Source organism: Colletotrichum lupini, chromosome 4 (genome assembly GCF_023278565.1).
Source record: "Colletotrichum lupini chromosome 4, complete sequence".
Lineage (NCBI taxonomy): Eukaryota > Fungi > Ascomycota > Sordariomycetes > Glomerellales > Glomerellaceae > Colletotrichum > Colletotrichum lupini.
Window position 1 is genome coordinate 4,171,491 of NC_064677.1, and position 17,604 is coordinate 4,189,094.

Consider the following 17,604-nt stretch of genomic DNA (forward strand, 5'->3'; position numbering starts at 1 on the left):
GGGCGGGCAATGGGGAGAACAGGATCTCAATATGCAACTCGACGGGCCTTGCTCGTCTTTTGTGCCCTCTACTACGTATGGTCTGGCCCTCGCTCTTCTTGCAGCTCTCCCGCCGGCTCCCCCATCGCCAGTGCGCCCTGTCAGCCAAATTGGGTTCCATCCGTCGTTGCTTTTCCCCTTCGTCTTCTCTTTGCTCGTCAGCGTTCTCCAACACCACCCATGTTGCATCCGAAAGCGACATGCAGCCCAACCAGGGGCCGCCGCTTCGCCGCCTCCTAGTGTATTTCAGTCTTCCGCTGGCCGCATAGCTCGGCTCGTCAAGTCCGACGCTTCACATCACACACAAGTTCACAACTCCGACTTGCCAGTTCCCTCCAACTCATACCACGCCATGTGGCACCTAGTGGCAAGTGCGCCTTCTACCTCGTTAGCGAAACCTCATCTTAGCTATACGCTACGGATACGTTTTGTGTCGATGCTGCTAGCGCGCATGAAACCACACCAACCTCGTCCAGGGATGTTCCAAATCGCCGGGCCCAAACTACGACGCGTCTACCATGTTCAGCGGAGCTGACTTCCTCATTGTGTGCATGGTCGCTGCTCTGGCTTAGATTCCAATCTTCTAGCTCAATCGTGACCTCCATGAAGACAGGGACCACCGTTCACAAAGTTCAAGATTCGGCAAACACAACCACCAACCAAGGCCTAGCGGTGTGCTTTCACCGAACCTAGTGGTTTCGTGAAGTCACGCTGATACCGTATGTTCTCGATCAGTGTCAGAACCTAGCTGGTTGCAAAGATGTTCTTCTTCGCGAAATTTCGATCAAGTAGGTAATCTCTGGGTGTTAGGAGTGGCCCGCAGCGGCTGTCCAAGAGCAGCAGCGGCACAGCACAGCATACCAATTATTACTGCCCACCGGCTTCTGTCCCCTCTCTCTCTCTCCTCTCTTTTCAGACATCACAACCGACGAGTACGCAGCGTAAGGCGAAAGGTGTTCCCATCTGCGGGACCGGCTGCAAAGAACTCTTGGCTCGTTCGTTTCTTCCTCCCGAGAGAGCTCACCACCCTCCTCCCTGCTTCCCACCTCCCGGGCTCCATAGACGTGCGTCTGTTCTGCATACTGCAACCCTCATCACGTTCGGAGGTAAGACGGCCTAGAATAATTGCATCCGCGGACTCAATCCGCAGATATTGTACAGTGGAATACATTACATATTCGAACATGCTCTCCAGACCGAGTCCACTGTCCGGCATATACCCCCAGCAACCTTTCTTAGTCTCTGTTACCTAGTGCATCTTTACGAGCGATCCCCTTTCCTCCTCCTTCTTGACGACAAGCATAGCCCGGTCTGGGACTATGGGACTTATTTCACAAATCCGCACCAGTCGAAGGATGCAAAAATTCCGTCCGGCCAGCCCTCGCTGGTCCCCTGCCTCCAATTCATATTCCATCATCATCCATGCGGCTGCTTTGGGCCGTGGACTGGTTTACCTAAATCCTCGTCTCTCTCCACATGTCGACCCTGCCTTGCCGGGGCCCATCTCCGGGGTCTCAGACTCGGCGACCCTCTTTCATCCGCGCTTCGGTAAGTTGGGAATCCAGCCCTTGGGTTCTCAGGCCAGGGCCCCTGGCGTGTCGAGTACTGTACATCGATCCTGACCAGCTTATATCCCATTGTCTCGCTCATGTAACCATCCTACCGGGCTGCTTTGCTCTCTCTTTTCCCCGTTTGGCCATGCTCTCTCTCAGTTGTCACTCCCTAGAGCATCTCGGTACCACAGCCCTATGGCCGAGGTAGATTTATCAGAGAGCAATGGTGGTGCTCTCGTAGCCACTGCCATCACTTTCCTTGTTCTCTCTTGGTTTTCCGTCGTTCTCAGATGTTATGTTCGAGCTTTCATGACCAAAGGCTTCCAAGCCGATGACTGGCTCATGCTGGTTGCCCAGGTGAGTTTCCTTCTTGGCGGACCATGCTACGGCTTCACTGACTTGAACTATTAGATCATATTCACCATCTCTTGCTCCTTTATCCTCCTCGGCGTTAATGATGGCCTCGGCCACCACAACCAAGCCCTGGATCAACGGAAGGAGGTCTCTGCTTTGATGGTTTGTTGGCTCTACTTCTTGTACTCGTTGGCGTCATTGACCAAGTCATGTAGTACCAAGCCTTGGCTACCGCCACATATGTGCTTGATATGCTGTTCATCAAGCTGAGCATTGGTTTCTTCCTATTGCGACTTTCAAACTCAAAGCTATACAACTGGATCATCCATGTCAGTCTGGCGATTATCACGGTTTGGAGTGTGGTCATCTTCTTTTGGAATGTATTCCAGTGCTCGCCTGTCGAAGCGCAATGGGATTATGCTATTCCCAACTCCAAGTGTGTATCGCCAGACGCTGTTGTAGCGGCAGCCTACTCCATCAGTGTCATGACGATTTTGAGTGATTGGCTCTACGTAAGCTACCTTTCTCTTACGAACCTACGATGCCTTTGAGTTGATGTTCACGTCATGTAGGCCTTGCTCCCTATACCTATGATATGGAGCGTCAAGATGACCAAGCAAGCCAAGGCAACTGTCATTGTCATTCTTGGCCTGGGAATTTTGTAAGTGAACCCATGATGAGATGGCCAGTAGGAAAGTGACTAACAAGACCCAGTGCCAGCATTGCAACCCTCATCAGACTCAAGTTCTTGGCCGACCTCAGCGATCTGACCGATATCTTGTGTACGATCTTGCCCATTTCCAAATCCCCTTTTCGTGCTCGAAAGCCAGAGATCAACCCCGGACCGTACTAACACGGCTGCAGTTGTGGGAACAGATGCCATGGTTTGGACCTTAGTCGAGCCCGGAGTTGCCATCGTGGCCTCCAGTCTAGTAACCATCCGACCGCTCCTCCGAGCATGGCGACTCAACGGATTCACTTCGACCGACCGAACACCGGGTATGAGCGGACACATCAGCGGGCACATCAGCGGAGGAATGAGATCAGGGGCAGCGCGGTCGGCGCCCCGTTCGGCACCCCGCGACCCTTACGGCACCGATAGCATCGACGGCATCGACACGGATCTGGAGCTCGGTGGGATAGGAAAACATGAACCCATGCCGCGGCCAAACTCTCGGCTCGGGTACCAGGGGCCGTTTGCGCAAGGCGGCTCAAAGACGGCGGGGACGCAACTCGGCTCGGATTACATGGCACCACCGAACCGGAGACAGGATAGCAACACTAAAAGCGAAATGTACGTAATCGAAGGAGATAAAGCGAGCGACACCTGGACGGGGGATAGGCTGGGCTCCCCGAGCGTGTCTTCGGTTGACCTCGACGGTCTCGACGCGCAAAGCCAGCATAGTGGGCGGGTCGGGCTCGGAGGAGGGAGAAGGGATAGATAATGGTGAATAGAGGGGAAAACTCCGACCATTGTATCGATACGATTATGTCTACCTTTGTGGTTTCATGGCGTTCATGGGTGCCCTAGGGGTACATCCGGGCGCATCGCATACTGAGCAAAAGAACGGTATGGAGCTGCTTTCATGTGGCTTGGATATTAAGAAGACTGGTATAGATTTTGGATACTCTGGCCTTCAGATGCTTGGATGCATTTGGTCTTTGGACAATCACGGCGGGCAGAAGCATAGATCATTAGTGTATGCTGGATTTAAACTAAACCGCGCCGCTCAGTGTGCGCGCGCGTGTATAAAGAGTCTGAAGCCATCTTTGATAGAGTAAGAAAGCCCGAACGAGCATCTTACACTCGCCATAACCCAATCTGAATACACTTAGAACGGATCCTGTTTGTAAGCCGCCTCCGCTTCCTCATACGCATCATACGAGTATAGAAACTGTTGGATATCAGGACATGTCCACCGCGAAGGGAACCCCGGCCGCGGCTCCTCCCCAGGCACCAGCGACGCCGTCATGATCTCGTCGCGACGCTCCTGCTCGGGGCCGTCGGGCATGTGGAAGTCATCGCGCTGCGCAAAGGATTCCATGACGATGCGCTGGCCTCGCGCCATGCGAAGACGCTGGTACATGGCCGCCACGGCAGCGAGCTGCGAGGCCGAGGCCGAGGCCGAGCTCGAACTCTCTCCAGCTTCGGTCTCTGTTGCGCGGCCGCCAACTTTGCCGAGCAGGTGGCCAAGCACGGCGCCGTCTTCAAGCGAGGAATTCGCGCCCTGCGCGAGATAGGGCAGCATCGGGTGACAACAATCCCCCGCCATGAAAAACCTCCCGTCCTTGCTCGCCCACTCGTCCAGCGGCTCGATCCAGCAGAGCTTCCACTTGTGCACGCTCTCCACCTGGTCAAGCAGTTTGCGGAGCAGGGGATCCCAGTTGGAAAATAGGCCGCGCATCTCCTCGACGTCGCCGACGACTTTTGTCGAACCCTCGGGGAGGTTGTCGGGAGAGAGGAGACCGAGGTTGAGCATGCGGCCCTGCTTGACGGTGTAGGAGACGCCGTGGCCCCGGGGCCCGATCCAGAAGTGTACGGTTTCGGATTCGATAAAGGCCTCGAGCTCGGCTTTGTGAGGGCCCTTTAGGGAGTCGATGGGTATTGCGATGCGGAAGGCGAGGTCGCCTGTTAGGGAGGGGGGCGAGGGCCGGTTGAGGAATTGGGCGCGGGTGGCGGACCACATTCCGTCTGCGCAGACGACTACATCGCCGGAGACTGTGGAGGAGAGTGATGAAGAATCCGATCCCGGGTCGAGAGTGACTGTCGCGCTGGTAAAGTCGACGGAGTGGACGCGCGAAGCGAGACGAATGTCGACGCCGAGGGCGGCGCAGCGGTCGACGAGGGCGCGCTGGAGCTCGACGCGGTGGAGGCCCCAAAAGGGATGGCCGTAGCGGGACTGGATCGTTTCCTGGAGGCGCGGCTCGTGGGCGAGGAGGCGGGTGCCGTCGTAGCGGTGGACAGAGAGGGTCGAGGGAACGGTCGCGAGGGGGGCGAGGGCCGGGAAGAGACCCCAGGCTTCGAGGAGGCGCGTCGCGTTTGGTGTGAGTTGGAGGCCGGCCTGCGATTTTGTCTCTTGTGAGTTCGACGAAGTTTGGAGCTGAGAAGCGCTGATACGTGGAAGGGCTTGTGTGTGTGTGTGTGTGTGTGTGTGTGTGTGTGAGGGGATGAGAGGACTTACACCGACTTCCTGCAGTTCCTTGACTGCCTCGAGGATCGTCACTCGGTGAGAAGGGTTCGCGAGTTTGGTCGAGAGGGCCGTTGCCAACCCTGCAAGACCCGCGCCGATGATGATCACATGTATACCATCGTTGTTGGAGCTGTTCTGAGTGTGTCCCTCCATGCTGGATGGTAAGACTGTGAGAGGTTATGAGTTGCGCCGGTGGCGGGTTGCTGTTTCCACTGATCAAACCGGTAGGTTGCAACAATCTCTTCTCATCATGATCGGTTTGACCAGACCTTCAAAGAAAGCTGGCCGCATGGAAATGGTCATTTGAAGAATCGTGACGAGATACTGCAGACATAAGCGCCGCCACCGCGTCTTGGTGGTTGGTGTTCACGGACGGTCTCACATGCGGAGTGTGGGGAAGACCGACGGGACGGCGCCGTCCCTCGGGTTCGTCCCATTTGAGAGCAGTCCGAACTGAGGCAACGTAATTAGCCTAGGGTATCTCTTTTTTTTTGTCTATCCTTTCAATACCTCCCAAACAAGACTTGGGGCCAAGTCCACTAGCGGCTTATGATGTTCCCCCGTCCGATCTGTTGGCATTTGATCACTGGCGGGGTAAATCGGCAAACGACGTATTCCATCTCTCCCATGCTCTCGTCAGCACTGTTGTACAGCCTTACGCTTCGGGAACAACAAGATCCTCTGGGTCAACCGTCCACTCTTCCTCGTCACCCCAAGTCGGCGCGAGAACAAATCTGCCCATGATCTTACCCATGCCAATACTGTCTCCACCAGGAACACCTTGTTTCGCCTTTTCGTCTGACTCCTCTACAATCACTGCCGTAGTCAAGAAGTTCATGCCCGCAGCCGGGCTGAGTTCGAGTGTTCTGCCTCCCCAGTCCAGCTCGACCTTTCCAGACTTGCGCACCTTGAGCTTGCCCATCATTCCAGCCTGGGAGACCAACTGGTTAATGTCTGTGAGGTCAATATCGTCCTCGACCTTGGGTTTAGAGCTCTCTTCCGCCTGTGTGAGGTCGACAGCTTCGCCCGGCTGGTCGAGCATGACAACATCGTCGGGCTCTGGCTTGACCTTGGGCGCAGTCGCAGGTTGCAGTGGCGGCAGCAAGGGCGGGAACTGGAAGAGGTATAGACGTCCGTCCTTGCTCGCAACCTCTGTCTCTGGTGCCTTGGAGTTTTCGTCGGTGACAGTGCCCAGTTCGCCCAACAGAAGCTCCATGTCGTGTGTAATCATTTCCACCTCGGGATCGGCCATTGCCTTCTTTGTCTTCGGTTCAGGAGTGATCTTCTCTTCCTCGGCTTCGGGAGTCGCGGATTTGATGTGGGCGTTGAAGTCGACCGGCGCAATATCCATAGCACCTGGTTCGCCGCCAGGTTCTGCCTTGACCTGGACCACACCCTTGGGTGCCGCATGCCAGACCTTTGTCTCATCTTCCATCGGGGGAATGGCACCAGACCATCCTTCGCCTTCAACAAAGAGGCTCTCTTCGGCCTTGCCCTGTTCTTCTGCCTCAAGTTCGGCCGAGGTCGCAATCGTCTTCTTCTCTTCTTTCTTGTCGATACGGGCGATACCCATGGGCCAAATGTTACCAGGCTTTGCGCCAATGAGGGCCGCCGTCTCTTCGTCGTCAGAGTCGGGTTCGCGATCGACAGGATATCCGGCGAGTCTATCGGCGTTGATTCGTGCTTCGCGATGGCCTGAAGCCTCTCCAAACGCGCCACCCTCTCTCTTTCGGCCGCCGCCGCCTCCGCCGCCAAAGAATCCTCCGCCGCCTCCACCACCACCACCACCGCCCCATCCTCCGCCGGATCTGCCACCCCCTAGACAATGTCAGTTCCAGAAAATCGAATCCATGATTCTCTCCTACAACACACCTTCTGTTGTCATTTGCGAGAACGGGCCACTAGCAACCGCTGCTCGCGACATGAAACCACCACGACCCATGGCATCACCACGAGCTCGCCGACTGCGGCCTCGGGAGCGAGCTTGAGCGCGAGCTTCTGCTTTTGCCCTCGCATTGTCCTTCTCTAGCTCTTGTCTTGCAATTGCGTCTCGCGCCGCCTCGTCTCTACGCACCACTCTGGGGCGAAATCTGCTGGCTGAAGTGCCTCGGGTTGCGGGAGGATTGGGTGTTGCGGTTCTGGAAGGTACAGCGGTTGCCAAAGCTGTTCCCAGTGCTGAAGATGGTCTCGAAGTCGAATTTGGTCCCTCGGTGCTAGGTGCGGCACTGCTAGCAGCTCCTCTTCCTCTTCCTCTAGTCCCTCGGGGTCGACCCCTGCCAGCGCCTCGAGCCGGGGGCGCTCCCTCTGGCATGATGACTGAGGGCAATGGGATGTAAGCAACGGACTCAGAACGATCTCCTTTGTCGTTTTTGTGACTGATCGTGGAACGTTGCCGTATTTTCGAGTTGGGTATGCGACAATGGCAGGGTAAAGAATAGTATTTGGTGGTGGTGTCTAGTGTCTGGTGGGAGAGTCACAGACGCCGCCCAGAGAAAAAGATGTTCGATTACCTCAGCGTGGTGGGGGACAAAACATGCTCCTTGTATATAGCACCAGAGGCGCCTTCCTTGTCCCGCTGAGTTGCACCCCTACCTTAGAGGTGGGGTTGATTCACCCCGCATTCAGGCACAGATTCGATGCGACTCAACTTGAGTGAGTGCGCACTGCTCACTGGCCTTGAGCAGTACTCTGTACTTGAAAAACATTCAAGCCCGAGTTGGTACAAAAAAGCAATTAGGGGTCTCATATGAGCAAACAAAAGTCAGAAGAGCTGATTTGCTTATTTTGCTAATGCCGGTATATCATACAGCTAGTCAAGAAGAAGAAAGGCCTCATTTTACGCACATCAATGCTTGCTCTCCATAGACTCTTGCAACCGTGCCTTCTCGACTCAGCATGATGCCAATCCACAGCCGGCCAGCCTCAACTGTACTTGCTCCAAACTTCACAATAACACATCCCCTGACTCTCGCAGCCGACCACAAGATACCTTCCTTCGTCTCCATCTCTATGCGCTTAAGCCTCCATAATTCATGCTCAGTCAAGTTGCTTTCTTCCTTGGCCTTGGCCTCGGCTGATCTGAAATCCCTCGCGCCAATGCGAGGCAAAGCACCGAACTCTTCGAGGAAGAAATTGCCTAATGATTGCATCTGGGACCCTCTCAAGATCAAAGTTCCAAAGAGGCCGTTTCCATGCATAGAGTCTCGTAGCGATCTCCCTACTAGGCCTTGGCTGTCTCTGTCTAGGATGACTGTGTCTCGCACCAGCAAACGGTTCTTTTGGTTGGGCACTTGTTTTTCCAGCCAGATTTCGTTGCGTCCTGTCCATTTGACAAAGCTCCAATCCTCACCACGCGCCGTTCTGCCTTGCGTCACCCAATCCAGTAGACACAGAGAAGCGTTGGGGGCAACTGTGAATATCTGAGTCTGCTCGTAAACGCTTCCATCAAAAGGCTGAACTGGATCTGGCAACTGGCAGATGCCGGAACCATCTTCTATGTGGACGCTGAGCGTTTGGCGCGTGACGATGTCAGGAGACGCGGACTTGAAAATCTTCGTATGACCCTGTGTGACAATACTGAGTTTTGATCCCGGTAGAGTGCGGATAGAGAGATTGACGCTGTCGCCCCCGACAAGTCCACCGCCGTAGGAAAGCAGAAATACCAGAACGCTTTTCTGGTCGGCTGCCGGTGTCGGAGAGATGAGTTTCAGGGGGTACTGGTATGACATGCCCTTGAGACCTGACAAGCCATTGGGCAGGAGCTGGGCTATGATCTCGCCTTCGCCGGCCACTGAAGATGATTTGGGAAAAGGAGACTCCATCGTAGTTTTTGCTGGCTTGGGTGTTGGCTGGGTTCAGACGTATCAGGGGTACATTTGACAAGCCATGCTCAGTAGTTGGCGTTGCTCTTCGTCTGCGATGAGGATTAGAGATGAAACCTGTGAAATACACAACATCCGGGGCCACATACCAGGAGTTTGGTCAAAAGATGGTTTGATCATGAACAGATTGCGATATGGTGTTCTTGCTGCAACTTGATATGGCCGAAAATCAGCCCGAGTCTGCAATGCTTGCTCGATGAGAGGTTCTGATTGATGTCAAGGAACACGGTGTGGCCGCGAGTGATCGAAAATGCACTGTGCTGCCGCCGGCGCCCCGCGAGCTCATGCTTCTAAACTCCATCCTGTCAAGCTTGACCAGGATGCAGCACTCGATGAATAACAAATTCTCTCGGCAAACTAAAGTCAGATCATCAACATAAAGGTTCCTATGGAGATAACTTTATGCCGAGAGGGTGGAGATATAGAATAAGAGCTGCCCTGAGGTTAAGCCTGACATGTACCTAGAACGGCCTATTATTGGCACCTCGAGTAAAGTTGCTTGCATTCTTTCGCTCTCCATTACTCACTCGAGCGACCCCTGACCAAGTCATTTGTATACTATATTGTCTGCATCAAATACTAGGTGTACGTTGTGATAGAAAACCCAGATGAGCCGGTTGTAGGCCACACATGTTCCATCAAGGTGTGCTTATTCTCTGACGGGTGAGCGCGCTGAAGGTACATACGGACGGAAGGTAGGTATTCTGCCATAGTACTTCATATCTGAAGTGACTTCCAGTTTAGGTGCTGGGTGCGTGGTCTCGTCCTTCCTTCCGCGCCAGGCGGCCATTGCTCATTCGCCAATCAGCTGCACCATCCTTCGTACAGCACCAAGGCAGGGACCAGCGCTTCGATCCACCACACCCCAACCCGTCCGTGTCCTGTCTGCCACTCGCGAATTTGGAGAGCTCGTCACCTAAACATCTTCGACGTAAACGCACTTACTCAACGCGACAACTTTCCTCATATGCGCCACCCCTCCGGACATTCGCTCATCGGCGCGAAATAATTGTCGCTATTGCTGCGAACAACTGTCGGCGTTCAGACGGTATCCAACTTTGCCTTTGCGTTTACGCGACATCATGGAGAGCGCGACAGCTTCCCCCGAACCCGAGTCGTCGCGTCGTCGATCTGGACGCGTCGTGCGAGCCCCCGAAAAGTTTAGCCCGGAGCCAGTCACCGCACCCAAGCGCAAAAGACATGATGATGACGATGAAGGAAACGACGACGATGACATTCTTTCGGATGCTACCATGAGCGATGCTGCCGATAGTGACGAAGACCGGCCCCGCGCCAGACCAAAGAAGCGATCAGGCGCATCGCAAGGGAGCCGCGCAAGGAAGCCCGCAATCAAGAAACCAAAGACCAACGGTGTAGCTCCGTCTGGTCATTCTGCAAGCCTTCCGTCACGGCCCAAGAAATCCGTCAGAATTGCTACCGCCGACAGGCAAGCCGAGGGCTTGTATGGTAAGTCGCTACCCCGGAACTCATTCGCCGATTCTGTTATCTGACACGTCTATAGCCGATGTTTTCGGTTCGGGGATGCCCTCGGACGAGGTTGCGGATAAGTGGCAGACCAGATATCAAGCCAATGATGCACTTGCTGTCGTGGAGCTCGTCAACCTTGTGCTCCAGTGTTCTGGTTGTGACCTCGAGGTCACTGAAGACGACATTCGCGACCCTGATAATTGCCAGGCTCGACTGACCGAGCTTCAAGACCTGTTCCAAGAGGCATGTGCCCGTATAAATACAATAAACAACCTTTTGCCACGGACCAATGAGCTAACTTGGTACAGGAGCAAGTAACTGAGTACCCCCTCATTTCCAGGGCGAAGAACACCAAAGCTTTCCGTGACCTCCTCACCGGATTCTTCCGGGGCGTTGTTCGCAGTGTCCACGAAACAGATGTCCTGTACAACGACGCTACCTTGATGGAGAACCTCGTCCGTTGGATAGCATCCATGTCGACCTCTTCACTTCGCCCGTTCCGCCACACCGCGACAACTGTCATCCTCTCCCTAGTCTACGGCCTTATCGATGTCGCAAACACGCTCGACGCCCGAATTACTGCGATCGAGCAACAGGTTGCGCAAGCCAAGCGCGGAAAGAATAAGGCGAAGCTGGCTGAGATGCAACGTACTCTCAACGAGGCCAATGAGAATAGAGAGCTGTGCGGCAATCACATCAAGGACTTTTTCGACACCACCTTCATTCACAGATACCGAGACATCGACCCGCGTATCAGGACGGAGTGTGTCGAGTCCTTGGGATCTTGGATCATTGGTCTTTCCACAGTGTTCATGCAGCCCGAGTACCTCCGTTATCTCGGTTGGATGCTGTCAGACACCGTCGCCTCTACCCGACAAGAAGTTCTCAGGCAATTGGCACGCATCTTTAGACGTGACGTGCAACAACTGGGTCACTTCATTGATCGTTTCCGGCCTCGTCTCATCGAGATCTCCACCAAGGACGCCGAGGTTTCCGTCCGTGTTGCTGCCATCTCTGTCATAAACGTACTACGGGACACCGGAATGCTCGAACCAGACGAAGTTGACTCAATCGGCAAGCTCATCTTTGATAGCGACATAAGAATTAGAAAAGCGGTTGTCAACTTCTTCACCTCTTGCGTCGAAGATTCTATCGAAGGCAAGATGGAAGAGCTTGGTGGACAGGATGCGCTTGAGGAGACATTTGGTGAGATCGATGAGGACGATTACGACTCGCCTCGCAGTACATGGGTCAACATCAAATGTTTGGCAGAGAACCTCGCCGCGTTTGATGCGCAAGTCGAGGGCGAGCAGCAGGACAATGGCACAGGCCTCGCTACCGCCGCAGACGTCACCCAGGCGAACGTTCCAGACACGCGAATCTCTCTTGCCTCCCAGGTCCTTTTCGAAAAGGTCCCCTACGTGAAGCAGTGGGAGCTATTGGCAGGCTACCTGCTCTACGATCATACAGTCAGTTCCAAGTCGAAATCCAAGTCTCACGGTGCTTCAACCGAGACTGCTTTCAAGAAAGCTGTTGGACCGCAGGGTACTGAGGAAGCTATTCTGCTCGAGGTTCTGGCATCCGCGGTAAAGATGTCGATGCTGCAATCCGCCGAGATTGAGAAGAACAAAAAGAAGAGTGGACGCCCGGAGGTGACAGAGGCGCAAGAAGAGACCGCTTTGGAATTAGCGACAGTTATTCCCCAACTCCTCAACAAGTTTGGCGCCGACCCTGCCACTGCTACGATCGTCCTTAGGATGGAGCACTTCCTTGACCTCGAGGTCTTCCAAACTTTACGGCAAGACTCAACCAAGTATGAAAAGTTGCTCGATGAGATAAGCACTCAGTTCAATAGGCATGACGACAAAAGGGTTGTTGCTGAGGCCGCCGCAGCTCTTCTCCACTCTCGCCAGTACGATGAGCTTGAGGAGCTGACTGACGGAAAGCTTGCGGTTCTGTGGGAGAATGTCATCAACACCCTGCGCAGCTTCGACAAGACCTGCGAGCTATCTATGCGCGGCAATCTAGCAGAGGATCATCTGAAGGCGCTTTCCACAGTGCTGATGAAGATCAGTGAGCTTGCTCGCATATCCGACTGCATGGAGGTCTTGGAAACGGAAGGACGCGCAGCCGACTCAATGTCATCCACGATTGAGCTCCTGGTGAACATTGTTAGTCGAGGCACGTTTGATCAACAGACCGAAGACATTGACGACTTGGAGGATGAAGTTGTCTCCTTTGCTATCAAAGGTATTCAGTTTTACTTCATGTGGAAGGTGCGGAGCTTCCAGAAGTTCACTCAAAGTGAAACCGAAATACCCGACTCTGTGGTGGATCAGGTTTCTGTCTTGCGTAAAAGATACGACGTCGGTCTGATCAAAACCCTGTCGTCCCGAGCTATCATCGATGATATCCGCATGTTTGCCACTGGCGCTCTCTGCGATATCCACGTGCTTTTCGGCTCCTTGAGAAACTGGACTGAAGAATCTCGCGGAAACGCAAACTACAAGAAACTTGCGAGGCTGGCTCACGAGCTTGAGCCCAAGCTTCTGCCAGAGCTGATTTCAATCTACGACGGCGTCGAGAAGACCTTTGCGAAGCGGACAAAGAAGATTCTCAACGAGCCAGCCGAAGATGAAGAACCAATGGACGACGACGACTCTGATGAAGAGGAGGACGAAGACGAAGGCCTAACGCAAGAGGAGAAGCTGGCGCTAGAGCTCAAATCTGAAAAGGCCCTGTGTGAATTGGCGGCTAAGTACGTCCTCGCTATTGCTCAGAAGGTCCTTGATCAATCAGGGCCGCACGCGGGCAAGCTTCACAAGCGACTTCTACGAAACCAGAGCAGGCTCGGCAAGAACTTCAGTGAGGTGGTGGCGTACCTTGATCCCAAAAAGGTCCGGGATCACCTGTACGGCAAGAAGTTGCAGAAGTCCAAGGCGGCATCGACAAGGTCCGCTGCTGCGAAGCCCGCCATTAGCGAAGAGATTGTCGTCGACGATGAGGATGAAGAGGAAGATGAAGAAGAAGCAGTCGAGGAGCCTGAGCCGGAAGAGGGCTCGAAAGAAGATCTACGACGGCGGGAGCTACTCGAGGAGGAGGAAGAAGAGGAACCTGATGTGGAGGAGCCGCCTGCTACTAATGACGACGACGATGTACTGGGCGACTAAACCAAATTTTCTGACTATCGGGAGGATTAAACCACGGCTTACATCTCTGACGTTCTTTTGCTCTGTTTATACAAGGATACTGGCTGCGAGCCTCCCTCTACCCTCCACATTCTTCCTGTGCGCTTGTCTATGTCTGGCTCGGTCTTCCACTGCGAGATGGCCAGAGGCGAGGTGGCTTGGTAGTGTCTTCGTGGATCGCTCTTGCAAGTAGGGTTAATGCTGGGTTGTGTGACGGCGAACGGGAGCGCCAGTCTAGGATGGATGGCTCATTTGACTCGAGGCGTTAGAACGGGGATAAAAGACAACTGATTAGCTCTTGTGCTAGCTGATACGACACGATTTCATTAGGGATACATCGTTCTGTTACAAGTCCTTGGGCCTGTGAAGGCCGCCGTTCTGCAAATTTGTCATCAATCGTTGTAAACATGTCCCAAAACCTCCTGTATACGCCCGTGCTTGGCCACCTGGCTAGTAGCCGCTTATTTTGGTTCCGAAAAGCCCATACATACGCTGCCATCTCTTCCCTGTCCCTGCATCTGCCTTTTCGCTGTCTGGCTCCTTGACTTGGATACCATACTGACGTATGCAGCAAGTGAAGGGACGGTTTGAGATAGCCAGCTTCTCGTTCTTGGACGCCCCGCCCGCAACCGCATTCTCATCGTCGGAATCAGGGGGTCGGTCGCTGGTTTTCTTCTTCTTTCCCACGTTGGCCTTTTGCTTCTTGCCCTGCTCGGCCAACGTCGTGGTCTTCTTCTCTTCGAGGTCTCCCCAGAGGATGAACATTTTCTCGCGCAGCTGGGACAAAGCGTCCGCGTTGGTGCGGAAGTCGCATGCGTCAAGGCCTGTCAGGAGCTGGGCGTCCATGTTATCCACCACAACCCAGAATTTGTTCGTCTTCTTCTCTCGTGTCTTTGGGTCCTTGGCTGCGGTGGCATCCTGGAGACATAGAGCAAAGCGCCACTCCCAGTTCTGCTCGCTCGTGCTTACATACTTGTCGATGGTTACGCGCCCTTGTTCGTCGTCGTCGTCATTATCGTCCTCCGAGTCTGTGCCAGAATAATCGGACAGAACGTCGTATTCGTTTCGCTTGTGGACACAAGCAAAATCCTGTATCCTGGGAGGGTGGAAGTCGACTATGCGAACATAGGTCCGGTACTGTGCGTCGTGGAAGGGAAGTTTGACTATCAGGGGCGCGTTCTGGAAGACGAATTCTTGTGTTGCTGGTTCGAGAATGGTAGCCACGTCGACGGCCGGCTCATCGTGGTTTTCGCAGACCACTTGCTCGTTGAGGTCTGGCGGTGTTTCGATTTCTTTGCCTTCGCCCGCCTCCTTTTCAGTTTCATTCTCCTTCTCTGCAGCTTGACCTCGTTTCAATGATCGACGTTTCTTGGAATTCTGAGGTTTTTGTTCGAGCTGATCTGCCGCCGGCCTTTTCTTGTCCGTTCCTTTTGTGTAATTTGTTTCTTCCGAATCAGCTTTGAGTTGCTTCTCGTAGTCCCGCTTCCTTCTGAGGGCATTCTTGACGTGGGGATCCATTGACTCTCCTTCTTCCGGCATATCCACCTTATCGACATAGATCTTCTTTTTGAATTTATTCCGATCTTCCCGAAGGAAACCCTCCAGGTTTTTCCCGTCGGATCCATACTTGACCTGGACATTGAACAAGCGAATCCAATCGTCCTTTTTTATCCTTCTTTCTCGGATGACAGTGGCATGGGGATTCCAGCAGGTGATTTGCATGGTTTGCTTGCCAAAAGGCCCCTCCCACTGGGTATCGGAGGTGGTTTTTCGAGTCTTAGCATGGGTGTAGCCGTATGGGTCACCGTCTCGACCACCATTAGTGTCTAGGCGTTTGTTGGTGTAGTGAAAGAAGTCAGAATTCTCTGTGTAATCCGAAACGTACAACGTCACCTTGTCTTCGAAGTCGTGTGGATCTTTTACGACCTGGACTATGAGATCATGGAACTTGCCGTCTCGAACATCTTGCAACTCGCACAGCTTGTTCTTTATATTGAGCGATTGATTGGCTTGAATCTCAAACACTTCAGGTTCGGGGATTTCCGTCTTGTCGATGTTGTGGTACAGCCAAGAGATATACTGCCCCTCTATGGGTGCTGGGTTTCGCTTCTCGTCTTTGGCGGATGGCTTTGAGGGGGCTGGCGGGTGCTGAGGAGGAGGGGGTATTGTTGTTGCTGAATAGATGTGGAGGGTTGTGCTGAAATTCGTTATCAGAGACAAGGAATTACTCATGTACCTCTGAGTCTGGGCCAATTGTCAGTATATCAAATAGTCTGCAGAAGACAAGTCAGTGGTTTACCTTTACTTGATGAGCAACAACAACATCGCCGCTTTTGGCAGTGGGCATGTCTCCCTCAGGTCGGAAGATGTCGAGTTTCACGTCTTGGCCCTCAGACTCCGATAGAGACATGTCAATGAGACTCATTTGACATTTGTAATCTGAAGAGACATTAGCTGGATTTGGATAGACAATGATTTGAGCACACTACCTTCTTTGAGAGTAGGCATCGGGCGACGGAAATCCTTGACGAGACCAATAACATTCACGATACTTCTCGGGCGGACCTTGTACTCAACGATGTCGCTCAGGGGCGTAAAGCCCTTTGGGAGATCCATGGCCTTTTTGGCTTCGGTCTCCGCCATCGCCATGATTTGGACCAATGGAAGATAGGATAAATGTTCGCAAAGACAGGCGGAAAGGCACGTCGTTTGCCGCTCTCATAGCCCGCAAAGGCGACTGAAGAATTCTAGAAGTCCGACTCTGCGTTTGGCATGTCGTAGGGGCACTTAAGTTTGCTGGCCGTTTGACGCGTCTTACAGCTGGGGAGCTGTATCTCAATGGCGCGTCGCGCTCCACCAAAAGGAAAGTCACTTGACGCGGGGACTTACTTGTGTTTGCTTGTTGGATTTGCATGAGGTACCTAGTATGTAACCCCCATGCGTTTTAGGTACCGTCCCCTTCACAGGAGCCAGGTTGCAGCCCAGCCCGATAAAGGAGGGGCACACGCACCTGCTGGTCTCAGCTGCTTCAGCTACCTAGATACTACGTAGGCAGGTGCCTACGCCTGTCTAAGCACGCAGTAAGGGAAGGAACTCCGGACGCAGGTAATGTACTGGGGCTCCCAGCTGGAAGACAGATAGCTGCCTGCCGCTGTCAAATAGGTGGATTTAGCCCTCTGTGTCACTATCCTGTGGAAGTTTAGGTAGGTGCGGTAGCCCAAAGCAAGCAACTGTCGGGCCGTCGCGGGGAAGATACCTGAGCGAAGGGGAGCGGAGTACCCTACTAGCTTTCAATGACATAATCCCCTAGGAAACCAAGCTGAAAAGCACCGTCAAAAGCCAAAGTGGGGTGATAATCTCTTACCACGATACTCGACTCTCTATTGAATTAAGCCCTTTGCTGCAAACCTAGATATTGAATGGAGACGGAGCCAACTTTGTACCCGTGATTGTGGACCACCAGGGACCTTAGGTAGTACGGTAAGGTAGGTATCCGTACCTACCGACTTAAAACTCCCCAGTGGAGGTGAAGCTGCCTATCGTCTCGGGCACACTGGGACACTTGGAAGACAAGGTAGGTAGCCACCCGACTGACTGCTGCTGAATCTCAGATGGCCCCTCCATCGAAAGCCAGTGCAAAAAAAAAATCAAAAAAATCAGACAGTTCTCTTGCGGCCACCGGCACCTCCCAAAGAACGACGTAGTAGGTACCTTGGCCCGACCCGTTAGACAGCGCAAAATAAAAGTCACTAGAACGTACGCATCCCCATTGGGTCATTGCAGGGCCCTGCACTTTCCATTTCTTCGACCCGCTCTCTCGCTTCACCCTCCCTGACTCCCAGTTTCCTTCATCTTCCCCCCCATCATCACAACTTTTCTCCCAGCGACCTGACAACCATATCAGGATTTT

The 17,604-nt window shown here is 53.6% G+C and overlaps 4 protein-coding genes across 4 annotated transcripts; 2 read left to right on the forward strand and 2 right to left on the reverse strand.

Moving 5' to 3' along the window:
• Positions 1–1,787: 1,787 nt before the first annotated feature.
• Positions 1,788–3,391, forward strand: CLUP02_08361 (integral membrane family protein; the record flags this gene model as incomplete). Its single annotated transcript, XM_049287351.1, has 6 exons — positions 1,788–1,949; positions 2,004–2,108; positions 2,162–2,458; positions 2,519–2,607; positions 2,661–2,728; positions 2,811–3,391. 6 exons carry the CDS (start codon positions 1,788–1,790, stop codon positions 3,389–3,391), a joined length of 1,302 nt encoding a protein of 433 aa, XP_049144494.1.
• A 387-nt stretch (positions 3,392–3,778) lies between these two features.
• CLUP02_08362 (FAD dependent oxidoreductase) lies at positions 3,779–8,958 on the reverse strand (the record flags this gene model as incomplete). The annotated part of the gene is made up of 11 exons (XM_049287352.1): positions 3,779–5,073; positions 5,125–5,304; positions 5,374–5,488; positions 5,540–5,590; positions 5,648–5,723; positions 5,797–6,955; positions 7,010–7,173; positions 7,215–7,591; positions 7,671–7,703; positions 7,767–7,830; positions 7,982–8,958. The coding sequence occupies 11 exons, from the start codon at positions 8,956–8,958 to the stop codon at positions 3,779–3,781; spliced, it is 4,491 nt and encodes a 1,496-aa protein (XP_049144495.1).
• A 1,142-nt stretch (positions 8,959–10,100) lies between these two features.
• Positions 10,101–13,676, forward strand: CLUP02_08363 (STAG domain-containing protein; the record flags this gene model as incomplete). Its single annotated transcript, XM_049287353.1, has 3 exons — positions 10,101–10,485; positions 10,541–10,753; positions 10,822–13,676. 3 exons carry the CDS (start codon positions 10,101–10,103, stop codon positions 13,674–13,676), a joined length of 3,453 nt encoding a protein of 1,150 aa, XP_049144496.1.
• Positions 13,677–14,144: 468 nt separating this feature from the next.
• On the reverse strand, positions 14,145–16,343 carry CLUP02_08364 (telomere-binding alpha subunit central domain-containing protein; the record flags this gene model as incomplete). The annotated part of the gene is made up of 3 exons (XM_049287354.1): positions 14,145–15,938; positions 15,994–16,133; positions 16,247–16,343. The coding sequence occupies 3 exons, from the start codon at positions 16,341–16,343 to the stop codon at positions 14,145–14,147; spliced, it is 2,031 nt and encodes a 676-aa protein (XP_049144497.1).
• Positions 16,344–17,604: the final 1,261 nt, after the last annotated feature.